Source organism: Tachyglossus aculeatus, chromosome 18 (assembly GCF_015852505.1).
Source record: "Tachyglossus aculeatus isolate mTacAcu1 chromosome 18, mTacAcu1.pri, whole genome shotgun sequence".
Classification (NCBI taxonomy): Eukaryota; Metazoa; Chordata; class Mammalia; order Monotremata; family Tachyglossidae; genus Tachyglossus; species Tachyglossus aculeatus.
Genome location: NC_052083.1, coordinates 27,069,049 through 27,091,738, shown reverse-complemented (window position 1 = coordinate 27,091,738; position 22,690 = coordinate 27,069,049). Strand labels below are relative to the sequence as shown.

The 22,690-nt window shown below is 41.1% G+C and overlaps 1 protein-coding gene across 1 annotated transcript in view; it reads left to right on the top strand.

The window, feature by feature from the left end:
- Positions 1-22,690, top strand: part of CFAP47 (cilia and flagella associated protein 47) — a 271,714-nt gene that overhangs the window by 222,066 nt on the left and 26,958 nt on the right. The window contains exons 58-60 of the mRNA XM_038760124.1: positions 8,968-9,127; positions 11,674-11,768; positions 14,612-14,779. Of these exons, the coding sequence (XP_038616052.1) occupies positions 8,968-9,127; positions 11,674-11,768; positions 14,612-14,779 (423 nt within the window). The remainder of the gene's footprint in view (positions 1-8,967; positions 9,128-11,673; positions 11,769-14,611; positions 14,780-22,690) is intronic.

Here is a 22,690-nt window from a genome sequence, read left to right as displayed (position 1 = left end):
GTCTCTCCTCCAAGAGGCCTTCCCAAAGCCCCACTTTTCCTCACCTCCCACTCCCTTCTGCATTACCCCAGCTTGCTCCCTTTTCTCTTCCCCCTCACCCAGCCCCACAGCACTTACGTACATATCTGTCATTTTATTTGTATTGATTTGTCTCTCCCCCTCTAGACTAAGGGCAGGGAATGTCACTGTTGATTGTTGTTTTGTACTTTCCTGAGTGCTTTGTACAGTGCTCTGCTAAGCAGTCAATATGATTGAATAAGCAGTAATTAATCAATGGTATCAGTTGAGTGCTTACTGTGTGCACAGCACTATACTATGTGCTGTGAGAGCATAATTCCAAAGAGTTTGTTGCCACCTTCCTTTTCCACAAGGAGCTTACAGTCTAGAGGGGGAAGTGCTCCCTGGGAGTAATGCAATCATTTTTATTGAGCACTTACAGGTTGCGGAACACTGTACTAAACTGCATAATCCTAGGAGTGTGGAGCTGAGTGAAATGTTTTCTTAAATATAACCCACATGGACTGATTCTGTCCATGTCAGATATATGTGTGAGCTATGTCAGGAAATATTTTGTTCAATTTTCTTTAAACATTAATACTCCAGTAGATCTAACTTCTTAAAATGTGTGAGAAACGAGCTTCACGCTCATTTTAGCCAATTTCATTATCCTTAATGAGTCATCGGTTAGGGAGAGCATATCTTTATATAGTTGAATTATATTTTTCCACTAGAGTTTGGCTGAATTCTCTTAATTCAATTCTTTGTCCACAGATGTGTTAAGAATTCATCCATAAATGGCAATATTATCAAAGAAAGGAAAAAAGTATAATCCAACCTTTAATAAAATTTGCATTCATGACCTTTGAAATACGAAGTAGATACTTTTCCCCACTAAACTATATAATCTTTCATTACCATGCAAGGGAATATATAGGTATTAAATTAGATACAAAGGGTCTTTTCTATCTTCAATTAATTCAGTATAAATGTATTGAGAATGATAATAAGAGGTAATAAAAATATTAAGAGGGATACAAAGTTCAAAAAAATTTATATTCCCAACCTCATTTCAAGATAAGGCAAGTAAAGTTTCTTCATAGATTGAACATACTCCATGATTAAGGAATTAAAAGCATTTAAGCTTAAAACATGGTATGAGAGCACTATCTTCAAGTATGACCAGCCATTTATGCAATTATATATGACATCCCTAAGGATTGAAATATACTAATGTATTTTACAGTAAAATTGAGCAAGCCAGAATTTAGGAAGAAAAACTGCTACAGGATTTTCTTTTTCCCCCTCCAGGTTTCTTTTTGGGTAGACTATAGTGTTTTGTTAGTATTTGTGGAAATTTGAGGCATAGTGAGAAATTATAACGCTTTTTATAATTATAATAGCCTTCTTTGAGAAGAGTAAGGGAAAACTAACAGAAAGGTGGAGTGGCATATACAAATAGTTATAAAAATAATTATAGAAAATAACTGTTAGTAATAACAGGAATATTTTCTATTCAGAGATAGCCACTGATGCCCAGTTTTTTCTTCTGGTCTGGGTGTGACTGAAAAGAATAAGGCTTTACCAGAGAAACAGTGAGGCCTAGCGGAAAGACCCCTCAGCCCTTTTGTACCTATTTGAATTTATTCATCTAATTTTATGTCTGTCTCCTCATCTATACTGTAAGCTCCTTCTGGGCAGGGAACATTGTCTACTAACTCCCTTATATCATACTCTCCCAAAAGCTTAGTGAGGCCCATTTCTCAATTTTCACTCACCCCAGCCCCAGGGCACATAGGTACATATCCTTATTCTCTGCCATCTTTCCTATCTGAAATGTATTCTAGTGTCTGTCTACTCCACAAGGTTGTTAGCTCCTTGAGGGCAAGGATCACACCTATTGATTTTATTGTACTTTCAATGCCTAGTTCAGTGCTCTGCACACAGCAAGTGCTCATTAAATATCAGGGACTGATGATATCAATTAACAGATACTCCTAGGATGACAATGTAGCTTCATTTCAGCACTCAGAACAGTGCTTGGCACATAGTAAGGATTTAACAAATACCATTATTATTATTATTATATCACAGCTTGGTAGAGTAGCTGTGAAGCATGTCATTCATTCATTCAATTGTACTTATTGAGTGCAAAACACTGTACTAAGCAATTGGAAGAGTGCAACAATAAACTGACACAGTCCCTGCCCACAAAGAGCTTACAATCTAGAGATGAAGGAGAAAGGCAGGGAGTGATACTGAGATCTCTATACTTTATCTGACAGTATCAGTAAATGGTAACTAGCAATACAGACTACTTATAGGTCTGTCCTGAGAAGTAAATTAAGATTTTGGGCTGCTGATTAATGGCGTGGCAGATCCAAAGGTTATCTATTTCTCCTCACCGAAGGAATCAAGCAGGGATGTGTAGTGGGCCTGGTCTTATTCAGTTTATCCTTCACTGCCATGCAGGAAGATGTGGCAAAAGATCTGTGTGCAACACTCCAGTGCTTAATACAGTGGTTGCCAGAGTAAGCACATAATATAATAAAAAAAAACTGATACACATCCACTCCTCTAGGAAACTCAACAGATTGACTTGAAGAATTATCCAAAGTTCTAGAGATGATAATTCAAAAGTAACTACAAATATTATAATATTATTTTGTTAGTAATGTTGTGTTGTGTTATGTTGTTTGGTTTTGTTCTCTGTCTCCCCCTTTTAGACTGTGAGCCCACTGTTGGGTAGGGACTGTCTCTATATGTTGCCAATTTGTACTTCCCAAGCGCTTAGTACAGTGCTCTGCACATAGTAAGCGCTCAATAAATACGATTGATGACGATGATGATGAAGACATCAAGCTATGGAAATAACACCCCTTAAAGCATGCAAACTTTGTTGAAGCAACCCAGGCATTACAAACTCCTCTAGGAAACTCAACAGATTGACTTGAAGAATTATCCAAAGTTCCAGAGATGATAATTCAAAAGTAACTACAAACAGAAGACATCAAGCTATGGAAATAAAACCCCTAAAAGCATGCAAACTTTGTTGAAGCAACCCAGGCATTACAAACTCATGATCAATCTAAAGAAAACACAGGAATTTTAGCAGCATGCAACAGGTAAACAATACACCAAACAAAACTTTAATATTGACAACATGGGGAGAAATACAATCATAGAATTCCATTGCTGTGGTAGTATGTTGGCTAGTGAGGCGGTATAGCCTAGTGGAAAGAACCCAGGTTGTGAGGAGGGCAGCTGTCAGAGGACCTGAGTTCGAATTCCATCTCAGCAATTCACCTGCTGTGTGTCCTTGGTCAAGTCAATTAACTTCTCTGGGCTTCAGTTCCCTCATCTGCAAAATGGGGATTCAATACCTATTCTCCTTACTAAACTGTGGGCCCCATGTGGGACCTGATAATCTTGACTCAACCCCAGTGGTCAATACAGTGCTTGGAACATAGTAAGCACTTAATACTGTACAATGAAAGATGAGGAATTAAAAAAAAAAAAATCAAACCAAGGAGGTCAGTCAATCATATTTATTGAGCACTTACTGTGTGCAAAACACTGTACTAAGCACTTGGGAAAGTACAACAAACAGACATTCCCTGCCCACCAATGAGCTTTCAGTCTAAGAGGAGAGATGGACCTTGTTGGCAGGATGATATTCTCGTCCGATCAACTACAGACCTGTAGTATTCTCCCCTCCCATCTTACACCCACGAAGCAATGTTGCCTAGTGGATAGAGCCCGGGCCTGGGAGTCAGAGGACCTGGGGTCTAATCCCGGCTCTGCCACTTGCCAGCTATATGACCTTCGGCAAGTCTTCTCACTTCACTGTGCCTTTGTTCTATTATCTGTAAAGTGGGAACAAACACTGTGAGGCCCATGTGGGACATAGAATGTGTCCATCCTGATTTGCTCAGGACAGTGCCTGGAACATAGTAAGCACTCAAGTATCATATTAAAAAAATAAAATGAACTACAGAGGCTGGGGATTTTAGGCTCCAACCAGGCACTGTACTGAGATCTGGGGTGGATACAAGCAAACTGGGTAGGACACAATCCCTCTCCCACATAGGGCTCGCAGTCTCCATCCCCATTTTACAGAGGAGGGAACTGAGGCCCAGAGAACTGAAAGTGACTTGCCCAAGGTCACACAGCAGGCTCATGGAAGGGCTGGGATTAGAACCCGTGACCTTCTGACTCCCAGGCCCGTGCTTGAGCCATGCTAGGCCATGCTGCTTTTCAGTGAGTTGAGACAGGAGGGAGTGAGCTGATTGAGTGCTTTAAAGTCGACGGCAAGGAGTTCCTGTTTGATGCAGAGGGGAGCCCCCGAGGCTGAAAAGGATGTGCATGGGTTATTTTTCCAATTTCAGTGATAGCTTGCCATGAGCCACCATACTCTCACACAGGGTCTCCGGGCAGCCCACACTGTGTACACGGTGAACCAGTTATATGGCATAGAGGCTCAACCTATAGCCAGAGAACAAAACTTTTCCGCATACCCTCGCCATCAGGTGGCAGAGAGCCCAGATTCTGGTCTCTCTGCCACTTTGTACACCAATGAGGCCTTCCATACCCACAGAATAAATGTTTACAGCCCATTACCTGTGAGTCAGGAGGTAATCAAAGGACAATCCAAGGGAGGGGAGTTGGGGGAAGGAAGTTGGAAAGAAAATAACCAAACTAAAGCTACCTTCCTGCCTAAAGGGAATACACTATTCCACCTCATTAGCCAGGTATTTAGGACCTTGGCATACCATCTAAGCATCTAAGCCATGACCATCTTCCGAGCTGGACAAGGAGAAAAGGAAAATTAACCAGAAGGCAAGACAGACAAAAATTATTTCTTACCCTTATAATTGCTTCAGATTCTACCCACCTTGGACAGCCTGAGAAGTAACTCCTGAGCCTCATGGTAATGGTAATAGTGAAGCAGAGAAGAACAGAGAAGCAGCGTGGCCTAGTGGAAAAAGCACAGGTCGAGGAGTCAGAAGATGTGGGTTCTAATCCTGGCTCTGCCACATGAAAGCTCATCTCCTCTAGGATGCCTTCCCAGACTAAGGCCCCTTTTCCCTCTGCTTCCCCCCAACCCCATCGCCCCCACTCGCTCTCCCTGTTCTACCTTCTCTCCCCACAGCACTTGTTATATTATTATTAATATTATTTTATTTTATTAATGCTGTGTATATAGCTATAATTCTATTTATTTATATTGATGCCTGTTTACTTGTTTTGATGTCTGTCTCCCCACTTCTAGAGTTTGAGCCCATTGGGAAGGCATTGTCTCTGTTGCTGAATTGTACTTTCCCAGCACTTAGTACAGTGGTCTGCACACAGTAAGCCCTCAATAAATACAATTGAATGAATGAATGTCGGCTGTGTGACCTTGGGCAAGTCACTTTACTTCTCTGTGCCTCAGTTAATTCATCTGTAAAATGGGTTCAAGACTGAATTCCATGTGGGACAGGGACTGTGTATCTACCCATCATTAAGACCATAATTATCATTACCCCACTGCTTAAAACAGTGGTTGGTACATAAATCCTTAAATAACCCTAATGATAATCCCTAATGACACCCCAATTACTATTACTATTATTAATAGAAGTATTTCTTGAACATCCACTGAATTCTGCACCTAGGAGAGTACAACAGAAGCCAAAGATCTGTTCCCTGCAGGGAATGTGTCTGTTTATTGTTATAGTGTACTCTCCCAAGCATTTAGCCCAGTGCTCTGCACAGTAAGCACTCAAATCCGAATGACTGACTGCCAGAAGGAATGTATGGGAAGCATTCCTGCCCAAAAGGAGCTTACAATCAAAAGAGGGAGAGAGATGTCAAACTATTTACAAACAGAATAGTCAGAATAAATAACGATGCTAATGATGGCGTTTTTTAAGCACTTACAATGTGGCAAGCAGGGTTCTGAACACTAGGATAGATACAAGCTAATCACGTTGGACACAGTTCCTGTCCCACATGGGGCTCACAGTCTTAATCCCCATTTTACAGATGAGGGGACAGCAGCATGGAGAAGCAAAGTGACTTGCCCAAGGTCACACAGCAAAGAAGTGGTGAAGCTGGGTTTAGAACCCAGGTCCTACTGACTCCCAAGTCTGTGCTCTATCCACTAGGCCATGCTGCTTCTTTACCTGTGGTCTTGGCTAGGGGCCCCCTAACCCTTTGATACCACCACCTCCCCCCAGCCCCCCCAGCACTTAAGAACATAGCCTTAAACTCTGCTATTTTGCTCATATGGAATTTATTTTACATGTCTGTCTCCCTCTCTAGATGGTGAGCTCCTTGTCTAGTTCCAGCTCTGTTGTATTGCTCTCTCAAGCTCTTAGAAGAATATCCTACACAGAATAAGCACTCAGTAAATATCAATCAGCCATGCTCTCACACTCCAGAGGTAGCAGAATTCAGTGTCAACACTGAATTGGAGAAGCAGCGTGGCTCAGTGGAAGGAGCCCGGGCTTTGGAGTCAGAGGTCATGGGTTCGAATCCCAGCTCCGCCAATTGTCAGCTGTGTGACTTTGGGCAGGTCACTTAACTTCTCTGTGCCTCAGTTACCTCATCTGTAAAATGGGGATTAAGACTGTGAGCCCCCTGTGGGACAACCTGATCACCTTGTAACCTCTCCAGCGCTTATAACAATGCTTTGCACATAGTAAGTGCTTAATAAATGCCATTATTATTATTATAACACATACTCTTTCACCAAGAAAAGCCTAGGATCAATCGTATTCACTGAGTGCTTATTCTGTGCAGAGCACTGTACTAGGCCCTTGGGAGAGTACCCTATAACAGAGTTGGTAGGATGTGTGTGGAGTCGCTCCAGCATTTAGAACAGTGCTTGGCACCTAGTAAGTGCATAACAAAACCATCATTAGTATTCAAGTTTGCCAGTCACTTCAGCCTTCAGCAAATTATCATTTGCTTTGAGGATTGCGCCTGTTCTGAAAAATACACCTTTTTTGTTTCTCTCCGGGAACACCATCCCGCAGTTCCAGAACTTTCACTGGCCGCTTGTAGTTCCAGAATTGGACGAGTTTTCAGAGACAGTAATTTCATGTCAGATTCCCCGTAGCACCCTCAAGCATGGCTGTGTCGAATTGATTGGATGAGAACAGTCCCTTTCACAGCCTTTCTTTGTGATGGGCAAAAGCTTCATTCAAGGCACTGCCCATCTCTGACCCACACCTCATCAAATTGATCTGGGGTTTGGATATGCTTCTCCAGGAAGCCGAACTTGTCTGGTGAATTCCAGAGCTAGTTCAATCCCAAGCTATGCAAATCTTGTTGACAGGGACACATTTTAGGCTTGCAGCTGAGATCCTTCTACAGCTGATCTGAAGTGCCTTACTATAGCCATGCCAATTTAGACCTGACAGCTGGTAACAAAGAGGCATAAAGTCCCACAACCACTTCAACACGATTCTCTTTGTCATGGTTTGACCCAGAATGTAGATGTCAAATGAAACAAACAACAACAAAAATCTGTGAGCTTTTGTCCAGCCCAGAGAACAACTGACAGCCTTTCTGGTAACTGGAATACGAAACTGGTCTCCAGGGATGAAAACAGGGTAGTGTGAAAAACATTAACAGGGCTATAACATGGGTAAAGGGGAAACTAATCTAAGATAAGACAGCAGCATAATAAGAAGTATTTGTTCAGTGCTAAGTGCCAGGCACTGAAATAAGCACTGGATTAGATACAAGGAAATCAGGTTGGACACAGTCCCTGTCCCACATGGGACTCACAGTCTCAATTCCCATTTAACAGATGAGGTAACTGAGGCATAGAAGTGAAGTGACTTGTCCAAGGTCACTCAGCAGACTAGTGACAGAGCTGGAATTAGAACCCAGGTCCTTCTGACTCCTAGGCCTGTGCTTTATCCACTAGGCCATGCTGCTTCTCAGCCTTAGAAAGAAGGGGTAGCAGTCTCCATATCCTGAAGCTCGGTTTCTCTGTGACAAGCAGTGTGGCCTAGTGGAAGGTGATTGGGCCTGGGTTCTAGTCGGGGCTCTGCCACTTGTTTACCAGGTGACCTTGGGCAAGTTGCTTAATTCTCTGGGCCCCAGTTACCTCACCTCTAAAATGGGGGTAAGTGTGGAGGGCCTCATGTGAAACAACTTAGAACATACTTTGCACATAGTAAGTGCTTAATAAATGCCATTATTATTATTATAACAGTGTTCAGCACTTAGAACAGTGCTTTGCACATAGTAAGTGCTTAATAAATGCCATAAAAAAAAACAAGGACTGTGTCCCCATCTGATTAGCTTGGATCTACCCCAGCACTTAGTACAGTACCTGGCACATAACAAGTACCATAAAAAAATTAAATTACAGACATTAAAAATACCACCTTCCAGATTAGGGGCTTTAGCAAATCTCTCTTTCTCCCTCCACCCAAAGGCCTCATTGTTGGAGGGGAGTTGTGAAGCTTACAATGGCATTTTATGCTCCCTTTCCCAGCTTTTTCCACCTCTGCCCTTGCCCGATTCCATTTCTATCCCTCTTTCTCAGCCCCAGAGTGGGAGAAGGTGCTGATAGTCAGGGAGATGAGGGACCCCTCCTAAACAACACTTTTCTCAAAACCAAGAGAAGTGAAGTGACCTCGGATGTTCCCCAGGGTGGGAAAAGTCATCATGGAAGTCACTGCTTTTACTACAGGTTGGAATTGCTCTGCTTCAGTTTCACTGGCTCTGAGGGATTCAAATGAACCCTCTGTTAGTTTAGAACTTGAGCTTTGGTAAGTTTCATTTCTAAAAGATTTAAAATGCTTTCTAAAGTACCTGTTCATAAAGTATTTTGAAGGCGTAATCGTGAGATTTATTTTCCAATTTAAAACTTTGAGAAAGCCATGAATCCTATTAGTTATCTCCCCAAATAGCTTTTATTCTATGAATTTTCACCACTTTGGTAACAAAAGATAATGTCTTTTACAGGAATCCCATTATCTCCTAGAGGGAAGTTGGATATCCCAGTCCTCTTTAAACCTGACATTATGAAATTATACGAAGCGCTAGTGGTCGTCCATATGGTGAAGGCCAATGGTGAAAACTGGCCTTATAGCAATCTTGCTGAATTGAACACAGAAATGAAGAGGTAATTTTTCATAAAGTAATGGAAAAATATTCATTCTATTAGGACTGTTTCCATGTATTACGTTTAAAAAAGGAAACCTCTCACAAACTTCCAGTATTAGAAAAAGGACTATGCAGGGCTGGGGCGGAAAGGCAAAGGATGAGTGAATTTGATCTCCACAGTCGACTTTCAGATCAAATCAGGCACAAGCAAAGTCAACAGTGAAATAATAATGATAATGATGGTATTTGTTAAGAGCTTACTATGTGCCAGGCACTGTTCTAAGCGCTGAGGTGGATACAAGCAAATCAGGTTGGATGGTCCCTATCCCACACGAGGCTCGCAGTCTTAATCCCCATTTTACAGATGAGGGAACTGAGGCCCAGTGAAGTGATATGCCCAAGGTCAGACAGCAGACAAGCGGCGGAGCTGGGATTAGAACCCACGGTCTTCTGACTCCCAGGCCCATGCTCTAACCATTACAAAAAGCTACTTCTCATCAGTGGAGACAGATGGGGTTCTCTGACTGGATTATAACCAAGCAAACGAGAGATTGAGATATATTTACTGTTCTATTTATTTTGTTAATGATATGCATCTAACTTTATTCTATTTATTCTGATGACTTGACACCTGTCCACAGGTTTTGTTTTGTTGTCTGTCTCCCTCTTCTAGACTGTGAGCCTGTTGTTGGGTAGGGACCATCTCTATATGTTGCCAATTTGTACTTCCCAAGCGCTTAGTACAGTGCTCTGCACACAGTAAGCGGCTCAAAAACTACGATTGAATGAATGAATGAATGAATAATGTAGATACTGGGGCTAAAGAGAAGAAGTCTCGCCTTTCTGAAACAAATCCACGTTGCCTCAGTCTGATATGGCTAATGTTTGGTGTAACTGGCTTTTGCCACTGAGGAAGAAGCCATAGGCCCTCCCCATAACTTCTGGGAACCTACTGCTCAGGATAACGCTAATCCCTTGTTTTTGCCCTGTTGCCATATAATGATGACATTTATTAAGCACTTACTATGTGCAAAGCACTATTCTAAGCACTGGGGAGGTTACAAGGTGACCAGGTTGGCCCATGTGGGGCTCACAGTCTTAATCCCCATTTTACAGATGAGGTAACTGAGGCACAGAGAAGTTAAGTGACTTGCCCAAAGTCACACGGCTGACAAGTGGTGGAGCCGGGATTTGAACCCATGACCTCTAACTCCAAAGCCCCTGCTCTTTCCACTGAGCCACGCTGGTTCTATGATCAGGGCTGCCTCCATCCCCTTATGCTCATTTATGAAAGCTTTATCAATAATAATAGCGGCATTTGTTAAGAGTTTACTATGTGCGAAGCATCAGGGTAGACACAGTTATAGGCAGACTGGACAGAGTTCCTGTCCCACCTGGGGCTCACAGTCTAAGAGGGAGGGAGGACATGTATTTAATCCTGATTTTACAGATAAGGAAACTGAGGCATGGAGAAATTAGGGTCACAGGGTCACAGCGGGCAAGTTACAGAGCCGAGATTAGAAGCCAGGTCCTTGCTCCCCCCGCCCCCCACACCCAATTAGGCCATGTTGCTTCTCAAAAGTCAGTAATTTACAAATAAGTATAATGTTCAGCCAATCAGGCTAACAGTTGAAACTTTCCCTGCCCTTCTCTCCATATTCCCATCTTCCCTAATTTCCCCTCATCCTGAGAGCTCCACTCACTACTGCAGCCTTGGAGAATTTCCCATTTCTTCTCTCCCCCTCACCCCACCCCCCTCGCCATGAATTCCCCAGCTTAACTGTGCCTCAGTTACCTCCTCTGGAAAGTGGGGATAAAGATCGTGAGCTCCATGTGGGACATGGACTGTGTCCAACTTGATTATCTTGCACCTCAGTACTAGAACGACTGCAGATGGACATGGGGCGTTCTGAGAGATTCTCCCAAGGAGTCGCTATGGGTCAGAGACAACTTGAGGAAGACAAGAACCCAGTGCTAAGTAGAGTGCCTGTCTCACAGTAAGCACTTATACCACAAAAACAAAGACAAAACTCCCTCAAAACCCATCGAATCCCCACTACTCATGGCACTTCACTAAGTATTTGATTTCACCCTTGTTCTCTTCCAACTGGTTAGCGTCATTAATGGGATTTATTGAGCACTTACTATGTGCAGAGCATTGTGCAGTACTGAGTTGGCAGACAAAAAGGGAAAGCTGTTTGCCCATCTTTATGCATGCTCTTTTTCCCAGCCATTTCCTTCCGGTTTTTGCAATGTTACCCTTTCCCAACCACTGCTCTCCTCTCCTCCACCACCCTCTCAAGCCACATCATTTCTTCAGCCAACTCTGACCTTTCATAATTTATTTACCCCCTCTCCTTAGCGCTTGGATTTATATGTCTACTCAATTCGTTTAAATTTGTCCACTCTGCAGATATTTTTATGCTTTAGTCTCCCCCATTAGAGTATAAGCAGCTTATGTGCAGCGAACGAGTTATTTCAATTTTCTGTACATCCCAAATATCCAAGACAGGGTCCTCAGATACTACACCTACTACAATATAGATTGTTTGAATTTCCAAATAGCATCACGAGAGCCAGGAATGGAGAAATCCGTGGAATACGTTGGATCTACCCTATTCATGGAATCCCTGAAGCTCCGCCCTCAAAATCATCCCCAAGTATGTTTTTCTCTGCTTTTGCAGTTAACAGCTCAGAGCCATTGACTTTGGAAAGGTAAAAGAATAAATTTGGTGGCCCAGAGCGGCATTAAATTTCATAAAGGAAAGATTCCCTGTCACTAGGAATAACTCGTACTTCCTCTAACAACAGTTCAGTAAGACCAATAGAGTTTTTGCTATATATTATTGCTGGGAGGGAAGTGTCATTAAGCGCCTCAAAGCTGCATGCAAGACCATTCATAATTCAAACAGTCACATCCTTCCCGTAATTCTAGAAGTTGGGAAGGGCAACTCTTCCCTTCCACCTGCTTTCCACTCTGCAGGGAATGGGAGTTAGAGTCACAATGTCTAGTGGCAATATGCAGATGAACCCCCCTCCTCAGCCCTCGCAAGATCCTAAAGGCCCCCATCAGCTCAACCCCTCGTGCTAGAATTATTATTTTATTGGATGGTACTTGTTAAGTGCTTACTGTGTGCCAAACAATGTCCTAAGCACTGGGTAGATACAAGTTATTCAGTGGGACACAGTCCTTGTCGCACATGGGGTTCATGGTCTAACGTAGGAGGGAGAACAGGTTTTGAATCTCTGTTTTTCAGTTGAGGAAACTGAGGTCCTGATAAGTGAGGTAACAATAAATCAGTGATGTTTGTTGAGCGCTTGCTGAGTGCAAAGCACTGTGCTAAGTGCTTGTGACAGTACAACAGAGTTGGTAGACACATTCCCACCCCACAAGGAGCTTACAAATAGAACTTTCACTATCTTTGCAACCCACCATCATGGCTCCCAGAAGCAGAGGGGAGGTGGGAAAGGAGAATGAGAACAAGTTTAGCTTCTTCAAGCTAGGAACCAGCATCGCCTAGTGGAAAGACCATAGGCCTGGGACTCAGAGGACGTGGGTTCTAATCCCAGTTCCACCACTGGTCTGCTGTTGGGTAAGTCACTTCACTTCTCTGTCCATCAGTTTCCTCATCTGTAACATTTCCTCATCTCCTCCTACTTAGACTGTAGGGACAGGGACTGTGTCCAATCTGATTTTCTTGTATTCACCCTAGTGCTTAGAACAGTGCTTGATATCTAGTGAGCTCAGATACAATTATTATTTAATTCACTTTGTTGAGGTTATTAAATGCATATTTAAAGGGTATACAATCACTTCAAGCCTAGATTTGCATTAGATTGTTTATAAAGTCCTTTTCCCACCCCCCATGATCCATATTTTACATTATACAATAAAGAGAGGTTACAAAAAAGGTTCCATGTTTCAAAGTTTTTTCTAATCAGGCTATATGCCCTTAAAAAGTAAAATATGCTTCTTGCATGGCAGACATTGAACTTTATTAATCATACATCAAAGAAATGAGGAAATATAACATTCTTAAGCGACTAGTGATGTCGTGTAGAGCTATCAAATGTAAATGCCCTTCAAATTTCCAAATGAAATGTCTGACTTGAAAAATAGACGTGTTGCATCTCTTCTCCCCCCACCCATCAGGGGAAAGGGACTGGAATAAAACTGCCAAGAGAGAAATCATCCTTAAACAATCTAACAGTTGTGTTCTTAAACAAGAATCCATTACCATGATTAAGATGACAGTTTTCCAAAATCAACTCCGTGTAACCCACCAGTTCCTGATATTTGAATCTGGATGCCTAAAGCAAGTTTTCCTTGCCTGACTCCATTCCGTATATATTTGAGGGAAGGTCAGAAAAAAGACATTTCAAACATCTTCCCACGATTAAAATGAAACCACTTTGTAGTAGACTGTTGCCTACGAAGATATAATCCGTAGGAGAAAACTGCTCCACAGACTCAGTTTTGAAATTCTACAGCAGTGGGAGGGGCAGAAAAATGAGCTCAGAAGAAACTGTGCTACTTTAAATTAATAACCTAGTGAACCCAGAGAAGCAGTGTGGCTTACTGGAAGAAGTATGGACCTGGGATTCAGAAGAGCTGGGTTTTAATGCCTGCTCTGTAACTTTAGGCAAGCCACTTCACTGGGTCTCAGTTTCCTCATAATGTAAAACAAGAACCTGTTCTCTCTCCTGTTTAGACTATGAGCCCCCCTGTGGGACATGGACTGTGTCCAACTTGATCATCTTACATGTATCCCAGTGCTTACAACAGTGGTTAGCCCAAAGTCAGTGTTTAACAAGTATTACAGTTATTAGAAACTGTTCTGCTGGAATCTCCACTTCTGAGATTTGAGAAACTGCCAATTTCAGATGTTTAACTGGTCACATAACGCCACGAATGAAATACATTTTGAAGCAGTCATCCTAAATTCCGGAAAAGATTACCAAACGATTGCCACACAAGAGACGTCCATTAAAGTAACTGTATATTCAATCATAACTTCTGGCCCGATTAGATATTTACTTTTTTATTTTTCAGAAATTAAAAACAGACTCTAAGATGACTTCTGCCTGAAACGTATTTGCAATTTAAAAATGGAGAAAATATCAATTCTATATTTTCAAAGATTTTCTCTCGGTTCCTCAAAACTGTTGAACTCACTGTGGGCAGGGAACATGCCTACCAACTCTGTTGTAACGCACTCTCCTAAGTGCTTACTACAGTGCTCTGCACACTGTAGGTCTTCAACAAATATCATTGATAGATTGGAGGGTTTATTGACACACCCTAATTGCCTGAAAACAGGGTACTTTTCCCTAGATTCAGTCATCTCAGTTATCCTGAATCTTTTCCCAATCCAAACAGCCCCCAATGCCACTGTAAAACAGCGTCCTTAGTGGTAAGGATTAGTGCCACTGGGTAACTTGTGATGATCGGCTAAACCAAAACATTGAATTCATGTGATAAAGTCTCTTTCATCTTTTCTAGCCATCATATCTTGCAAGGCCAGAAGGCGTGTGGAGGAAAGAATGGAGGTGCTGCTTACGGGTGTCGTTCCAGGAGGGAGAGCTAAGCAAGAGCCAAGAGATTTTGTTGTGCACCCCAAAACTCTCTCACCCAAACTTGACATCCAAACCCGACTGCAGATTGCTGAGGGTAAGAATAGCACGCTAATGAACTGGACGAGATTTATCCTCGATTCTCAAAAGCATCAGGCCTTTGTATCCAGCAGGATTTCTCCTAAAAATCATTCGTCTAGTTGAATATCTTAGACGATTGCTAACCTTTACTTCATACCTCTGGTGACAAGCCCATATTCAATGCATGGAATTAAATAAAAGTGTGACAGCACAGCGAAGGTTCTCATTTTACCCTTTTTATAGAAACAAAAACTTAGCATTGATTAGTGAGAAAGGGAATGAAGAAATCCTCCGATAGAATTCGGAGGTGGGAGTCAGCAGGACCTGGGTTCTAATGCCAGCTCTGCAACTTGTCCGTTGTGTGACCCTGGACAAGTCACTTCACTTCTCTGTGCCTCAGTTGCCTCATCTGGAAAACGGGAGTTTAGACTGTGACCCCCAAGCGGGACATAGACTATGTCTAATCTGATTAGCTTCTACCTACTCCAGGGGTTAGTACAGTGCCTGACACATAGTAAGTGCTTGTCAAATACCATAAAAAAAGAAAAAATATGATAACTACAGAACTCCTTGTTTCCCCCTCATTCTTAAAGGGAGAGACGGTGTTATAGCTCTTTCTCTAACTGCTGGTATTTGAGCACTGTTCTAAGTGCTTACAAACTGCACAAAGTAGGTACTTTAGTAGTTAAGATTGTGATTTTCCCCCTCTATTTTTAGTTATTGACCTAGAATACCTATGCACAAAAATTGGTAGATGTACGTGTGGTGAGAAGTGGCTTCCTGATTTTCTCACTGGCATCATTTCTGCCTAAAGCTGTCCATAATTTGGGACACAAAAGCTTTAAATGAAAGAGATATCTTTGTAATAGTTAGCATTTAACTTTTTTTGACCCTGAAATAATTTACAGGTGCCCAAGTATGGGGCAGGTGTTAGAATAATGTAATTATCTGGCTTTGCATATTGAAAATGCATATTTATGAATATATTATAAACATCATTTCATCTAATTTCCCCAATAGTGAGGCATTTAAATGAAAATGAATAATATGCCTTCAGCACATCACAGAGGCAGCATTTAAGAAGACTCACAGATTGCTGATCTAAGTGCCTGTTTTGTAATTGGGAATAATATTTCATGTTTATTAACCCTGGCTTCTGCATGAATTTTAAGATCTTGATTTGGAACAATGCAAGCTTGTCATGCAAGGGGTATGGTAATGAAATGCTTTGACATCAAGAATATCAGGATCATTTATGTTTCTGACAGTTTTCATAATGCTGTCAGCGACATTATAATGCCATTCTTCCTTAGATGGATTTGATGCCTGTCAGGAAATCAAATTGAATGCTCCTATTTTAGTGTTCTGAAGGATTCGAGTAATAATATAAGTAAAATCATGAAGCAGACAGATAACACGGCAAGCTGTGCTTCCTTTCTTTCTAAAAGAGTTGATTTTTTCAGTGTGGGTGTATGGAGTTCAGTAAGCAAGTTTTCTATTCAAAGTTAGAGTATTATAAGTAGATGAAGACCTCATTTAAACAGTTAGGACTATATATTTTTATATCTGAAATGTTGGGACAAAGCTAAATCCCAGAGATGTGATCTTGAGAGATGCCTGAAAACAATTCCCCACAGTGATCTTGTCCAACATTTATCAAATTAGAGAAAACAGTCCAAAGTACTAGTGAATGGCATCCAGAAAGTGAGCGATAATTCTGCTGAAATAGCGAGGTGGTTAATTTGAAAACAGTATCAATAGTTGGGGAAAAACGAGGGGTCCATCATTTGTATATTCAATTATTTCATAATTATGGTGCTTGTTAAGCACTTACTGTGTGCCAAGCACTGTTCTCAGCACTGGGGTAGATAAAGGTTAATTAGGGTGGACACAGTCCCTGTCCCACGTGGAGCTCACAGTCTCACTTCCCATTTCACAGATGAGATAACGGAGGCCCAGAGAAGTGAAGTGACTTGCCCAAAGTCACACAGAACATAGGTGGCGGAGCTGGGATTAGAAGCAAGCCTGACTCCCAGGCCTGTGCTCTGTCCACTGAGCCACAATACTTCTCTTATTTGGCTAGTTCATCCTGATATTGGCAGTACCACCTGCTATATCCTTTTTCTTCCTCCAGTTTCCACTATTTGCCCATGATTTTATGTTGCCAACTTGCATTTCCCAAGCACTTAGTACAGTGCTCTGCACACAGTAAGCGCTCAATAAAAACGATTGATTGATTGATTGATTGATTTTTGTTTGTTTCTCCTACTGTAAATTCCTCCCGGGCAGGGAACATGCATCTTGCTTCCTTTTTTTTTAACTCTACGAAGTGTTAGTACAGTACTTAGCTTGCAGCAAGCACTCAAGTGCTTAGTACAGTCCTCTGCACACAGTAAGTGCTCAATAAATATAATTGAATGAATGAATAGCTACTATTAACTGATTCTATCCTTGTGCTTGGATTTGCCCCATTTATTCACCCCTCCTTCAGCTCCACACTTATGTAGATATCTGTAATTTATTTCTATTGATGTCTGTCTATCTTCTCCTCTACACTGTAAGCTCATTGTGGACAGGGACTATAACAACTTGATTGTATTGTACTCTTCCTCACACTTACTACAGTGCTCTGCACACAGTAAAGACTCAATAAAAAATTTGTTTTTGATTGAATTGGCATCATTTGAGACTACCACTTTCTATGGCAATATGAGCCACATCTACATGAGGTAAAAGCCCTTTAAAAATACTGAACCCACATATTTCTTAGGAGTGCAATAGAGGGGCCTCATCTTCCGTTAAATGAAAAGGTGGGTGGCAAACTGATCTTGGTGTAATTTTTATATTACTTGAAAATTATCAGCTATTTTCCCCTTGCGATTGCTTTTTTATGGTATTTATTAAGTGCTTACTATATGCCAGGCACTGTTCTAAGTGTTGGGATAGATATACGCTAATCAGGTTGGACACAGTCCATGTCCCACGTGGGGCTTATAGTCTCAATCCTCATTTCACAGATGAGGTAACTCAAGCACAGAGAAGTGAAATAACTCTCCCAAGGTCACACAGCAGACAGGTGGCAAAGCTGGGACTAGAACCCAAGCCATGCTGACTCCCAGGTCTGTGCTGTATGTACTGGGCCACACTGCTTCTCTTACCATACCTTCTATATAGCATGGCTTTTGATTAACTCCTGTCTGCCTAAAGGACACCCTTGCATGGTTCCTGGTCATCCTTATAAGTCAATATATTAGTTCTCACCCATCATCGTATCTGTTTTGTTTTCACAGGGAGAGAGATAATATATTTCCATAGATATATAAAAACTAGCTTCCAGTATAGCACTTAGTAGAAAGGCTTTCCTTACAGGATGGTAACCAAATCTTTCCTGAAGCTCTAGAATTCCCTCAGCTGTAGCATTTATTAGGAACTTGGATTTTACTTTTCCAAGCCTTAATGGTGTGTCGTAACCTTTTTCCTTTGTTTTCATTATATTTTAGGAAAGCAGAAAGGCGGCAACTGTGTTATTAGTGTCCCTGAAAAGTTAATGCAGAAACACACCTATTTTCTAGATGCAAATTAAGGATAATCTGTATTAATCTGTAATTCATTACTTTCAGCTGATTTTAGATTCTTATGGAATTTTTATGAGCTGAATTAATTTTAGAGTGCTTGGGGCCACTTATATAGAGGTAACAAAAACTTGAAACAATCTGAGCCACTCATAGCCAGTTGGCAATTATTTTTCTTTCAAAAATACCCTGTCCTCAACTCACATTCAAAATTATTTTTTGTATGTCAAGAGATAGGTTTGAATGTCCATGTTACACTCAGCCATGGCATTTTGCCTCCATTTTAAGGTTGACATTGTGTATGACTATGTAAGAGATGAACTCTCAGTAAAGATCTTGGGAGTTGAAACAGAGAGCTTGTGAAAGTGACTTCCCATTAGACTCCCCAGTCCATTCAACTTAAAATGGCATTATATTGAAATGGTTTTTATAATTCTTAAGAAAAATCTACTTTATTAAAACATCTTCCAGGTTTATTTTAAGTTTCCAACACTTGTTAGGAGCCACTTCTGTTAAAATGGCTTAGAGTAATAAACACTAGAAGCCCTACACCAAACTAGCCCTTCAAAAGGGATAAGAGCGATGAGGAGACCTGGCCAGTATCAGAAGAGGAAACCTGTCTTAATATTTTGCAGAACTAAATAACTGTGATAACACTTACCTACCCCCACATATTTTAATCAGAGATAAAGCTGAAAAGCAAGGAAATAAATTCCAATATTTAAAACCACAAACTAAGATTTACAAGACACCTTCCAAAATAGATCATACTTATTGAGCACTTACTGTGTTTAAAGCATTATATTAAACACTTGGGAGAGTGCAATATAACAGAGTTGGTAGACACATTCCTTGCCCACAATTTAATCATCAACCTCCATTTCCCTGGCCTATGCTCTCCTCAGCTTAATTCAAGATTATAGGCTTACCTGTGAGGTGCCAGTTCTTCAGAGATAGATGAATAAAAACAAACTCCCTCCAACACTAAAAAAGGAGGAGAAAGAGGACTTCCTCCCCACACACCAAAAGAAGTCAGTGAGGGTAGCTCTATCCAGCACGATCTCTTAATTGTGGTGGAAAGAATACAGGTGTGAGGACCCTTGCATCCTGGGAAATGTATTTCCTCCTTTCCTGCTCTGCCGTTTCCTTACCACCCTTCAACAGGATCCTCTGGATGTTTTAGATACATAGAAAGCTCATCAAAAATACAATAAAGCCTCACCCCATTTAGAAAAGCCTGACTGCTTTGTAGCAGAATATAAAACAGGTGATAGCAAAGCCCACATCTTAATTTAAGCACCATCTCCCTGATGAATTTACTGCTCCCGCTTTGCCTTAATTATAAAATTATCTATTTTCTTCTCAAGCAGGTGATATTAATTAGAATAATACACACATGGGGTAATGAGAATAGATGACCAGTTTTATAGTTTGAAAGCTTATTTATTACTTTTAGGGGCTGGATTACTGTGCTCTGAAAAAACAGTATTACTATAGCCTTGGGTCCCAGGTGACATCAGTTTTGCAAAATGGCTCCTCATTAAGGATGTTAGTATGAGGAGAAAGAACATCTGTGCCATTCCTCCTCTCTTAATTCAGAGCCACTTCTCCAAAGAGCCTTGATTGGTTAAGTGGAAACAAATGTGGAACTCACCTATCTAAATGAGAAGCAGCATAACCCAGTGGATAGATCAGGGGCCTGAGCATCAGAAGTACCTGGGTTCTAATTCCAGCTCTGCCACTTGTCTGCTGTGTGACCTTGGACAAATCACTTCACTTCTCTGTGCCTGTTACCTCATCTGTAAAATGGGGTTAAGACTGTGAACCCCATGTGGGACAGGGACTGTGATCAACCTGATTTGCTTGTATCCACCCCAGTGCTTAGTACAGTGACTGGCACATAGCATGTGCTTAACAAATACCATTATTATTATTAAGTACATTCCCTAATTGTGGATGTTGCATCTCCTGAAGGCACAGATGGTCAAGAAAATGTCCCCATTTAGTATTTTTCACATTCAGGAAGATGATGAACAATAGAGGAGGAGTCACCAGTGTAAGCTTGAGGCATTACTAGAGAAGCAGCATGGCTTAAAGGAAAGAGCAGTGCTTGGCAGTCAGAGGTTGTGGGTTCTAATCCCACTCCACCCCTTGTCAGATATGTGACTTTGGGCAAGTCACTTCACTTCTCCGTGCCTCAGTTACCTCATCTGTAAAATGGCAATTAAGACTGTGAGCCCCACCTGGGACAGTCTGATAACCTTGTATCTCCCCCAGTGTTTAGAACAGTGCTTGGCACATATAAAGTGCTTAACAAATACCATCATTATTATTATTACTTGCTGCTATATTTTCTACCTTGAAATCTGAAGGAATTATAGAGATTTGGGCTCAATATTTCCTTATAAAAAATCATACCTTTCTAAAATAAGTTGTAAAAAGTGAGTTTGAGGAGCTTTGAAATTTGTACCTAACTTGATCTTATGTATCTCTCTGCCAACCCCTTGCCCACATCTTCTTTCTGGCCCACAACTCTCTTCCTCTCCATATACAACAGACCATCACTCTCCCCACCTTCAAAGCCTTATTAAAATCACATTTCCTCCAAGAAGCCTTCCGAATTAAACCATCTTTTCCCCTATTCCCTCTCTTTGTCACCTATGCATTTGTAACCACCCTCAAACCTACAGCATTTCTGTATGTATTTATAGATTATTTATTTAATGTCTGTCCCCCACTCTAGAGTTTAAGCTCCCTGAGGATGGAGGAACATGGCTACCAACTGTATTGTACTCTCCTAAGTGCTTAATAAAGTGTTCTGGATTCAGTGAGTGTTCAGTAAATACCACTGATTGACAGACTGAGACACTATCTTCTATGACAGGGCCTTAAACGCAAGCCACTCTGCATTTTGTTTTTTCTCCTGTTTTATTTATCGTCTTGCCCTTCTCAATCAAAACTAGGAGTTGATGTACTCAAAGAACTATGGTAATTTGATTTAGTTACCAAGCTTTAACTATGCGCTGATTATGATGCATAAGTTACTTTGCCATTAGCAATTGCAACTTTCTCTAAATGTCATCTGTTTGACGGAACCGCCTAGAAACCAATATCACCATGTTCACAGAGGGTTTCCTTAATATGATAATGTGATAGTCTTTTGGGCTTTCAGCTCTGATGTAAATCTAATTACATTTTACTGTTTTCTGCAGCTCAAAATTAGATTTCCAAGTGCAGATCCTCAACTAGCTTAAGAGATGATACCAAGAGATGTTCTCAATTGTTCTCGACACACATTGCCAACACATTGTTTATCCTCAGGTGTTGTAAATATTTTAACATGAACATTGAATGCTATAGAAAGCGGTTATACCTACGCTTCAAAATGAATATCTATCATTTGTGACTCAAGGAAAACATTAAATCTAGACAAACACATTTTCTAAAACTGACAGTACAGCATGATGTATAATTTACAAGCATTTTTTTTCTGATAAATTAATGGCTGGTATTACTTTATAATTCCATATGTGTTATTTTTTCTTTCTTCATGTCAGTACTGAAAACAACAGGGGAATCATAGACTAAAGTTCTAATCCACTGTAAAATGTGAATTGTGGTTTTGTGGTGGGTGGGCAGTCAGTCAATTGTATTTACTGAGCATTTACTCTGTGCAGAGCACTGTACTAAGCATTGAGTACAATATAAAAGAGTTGGTAGACATATTCCCTGCCCTCGGAGAGTTTATAGTATAAGAGGTGACCTATTCAACTTAGGCATTAGATGTGGATGGGGATACAGTTGTAATAATAAAATAATAATAATAGTAATAGTATTATCTGTTAAGTAGCACTGGTGTAGATACAAGGTAATTGGGTTGGACACAGGTCCAGTCCCACATGGGTCTCACAATCTTAATCCCCGTTTTCCAGATGAGGTAACTAAGGCACAGAGAAGTCAAGTGACTTGCTCAAGGTCACCCAGCAGACAAGTGGCTGAGCTGGGATTAGAACCCAGGTCCTTCAGACTCCCAGGCCCATGCAAAAGTTTGGGTCCAAGGCCACAGACTGGTTCCCCTGTGGGATTCTCTTATCTCTCAATGCTGTCTGTAGAGTGAGCAGAGGTTTCTCAGCACATCCCGTCATTCCAATCAGAAAAGAAACTCAAGTGCATGCTCTTCTGTCAGTGGGAAAACCTATATAAGAGTCCTGTTCAAGAGATGATGGAGTCTTTTTTTAAATAAAAAATTGTATTTCTTAAGTGGTTACTGTGTGTGTCTCTCATTGAGACAGGGATTCAACACATCGAGAAGCTCACACAAAGGTTTTTTTACCTGCAAAAATGGAAGCAACAGT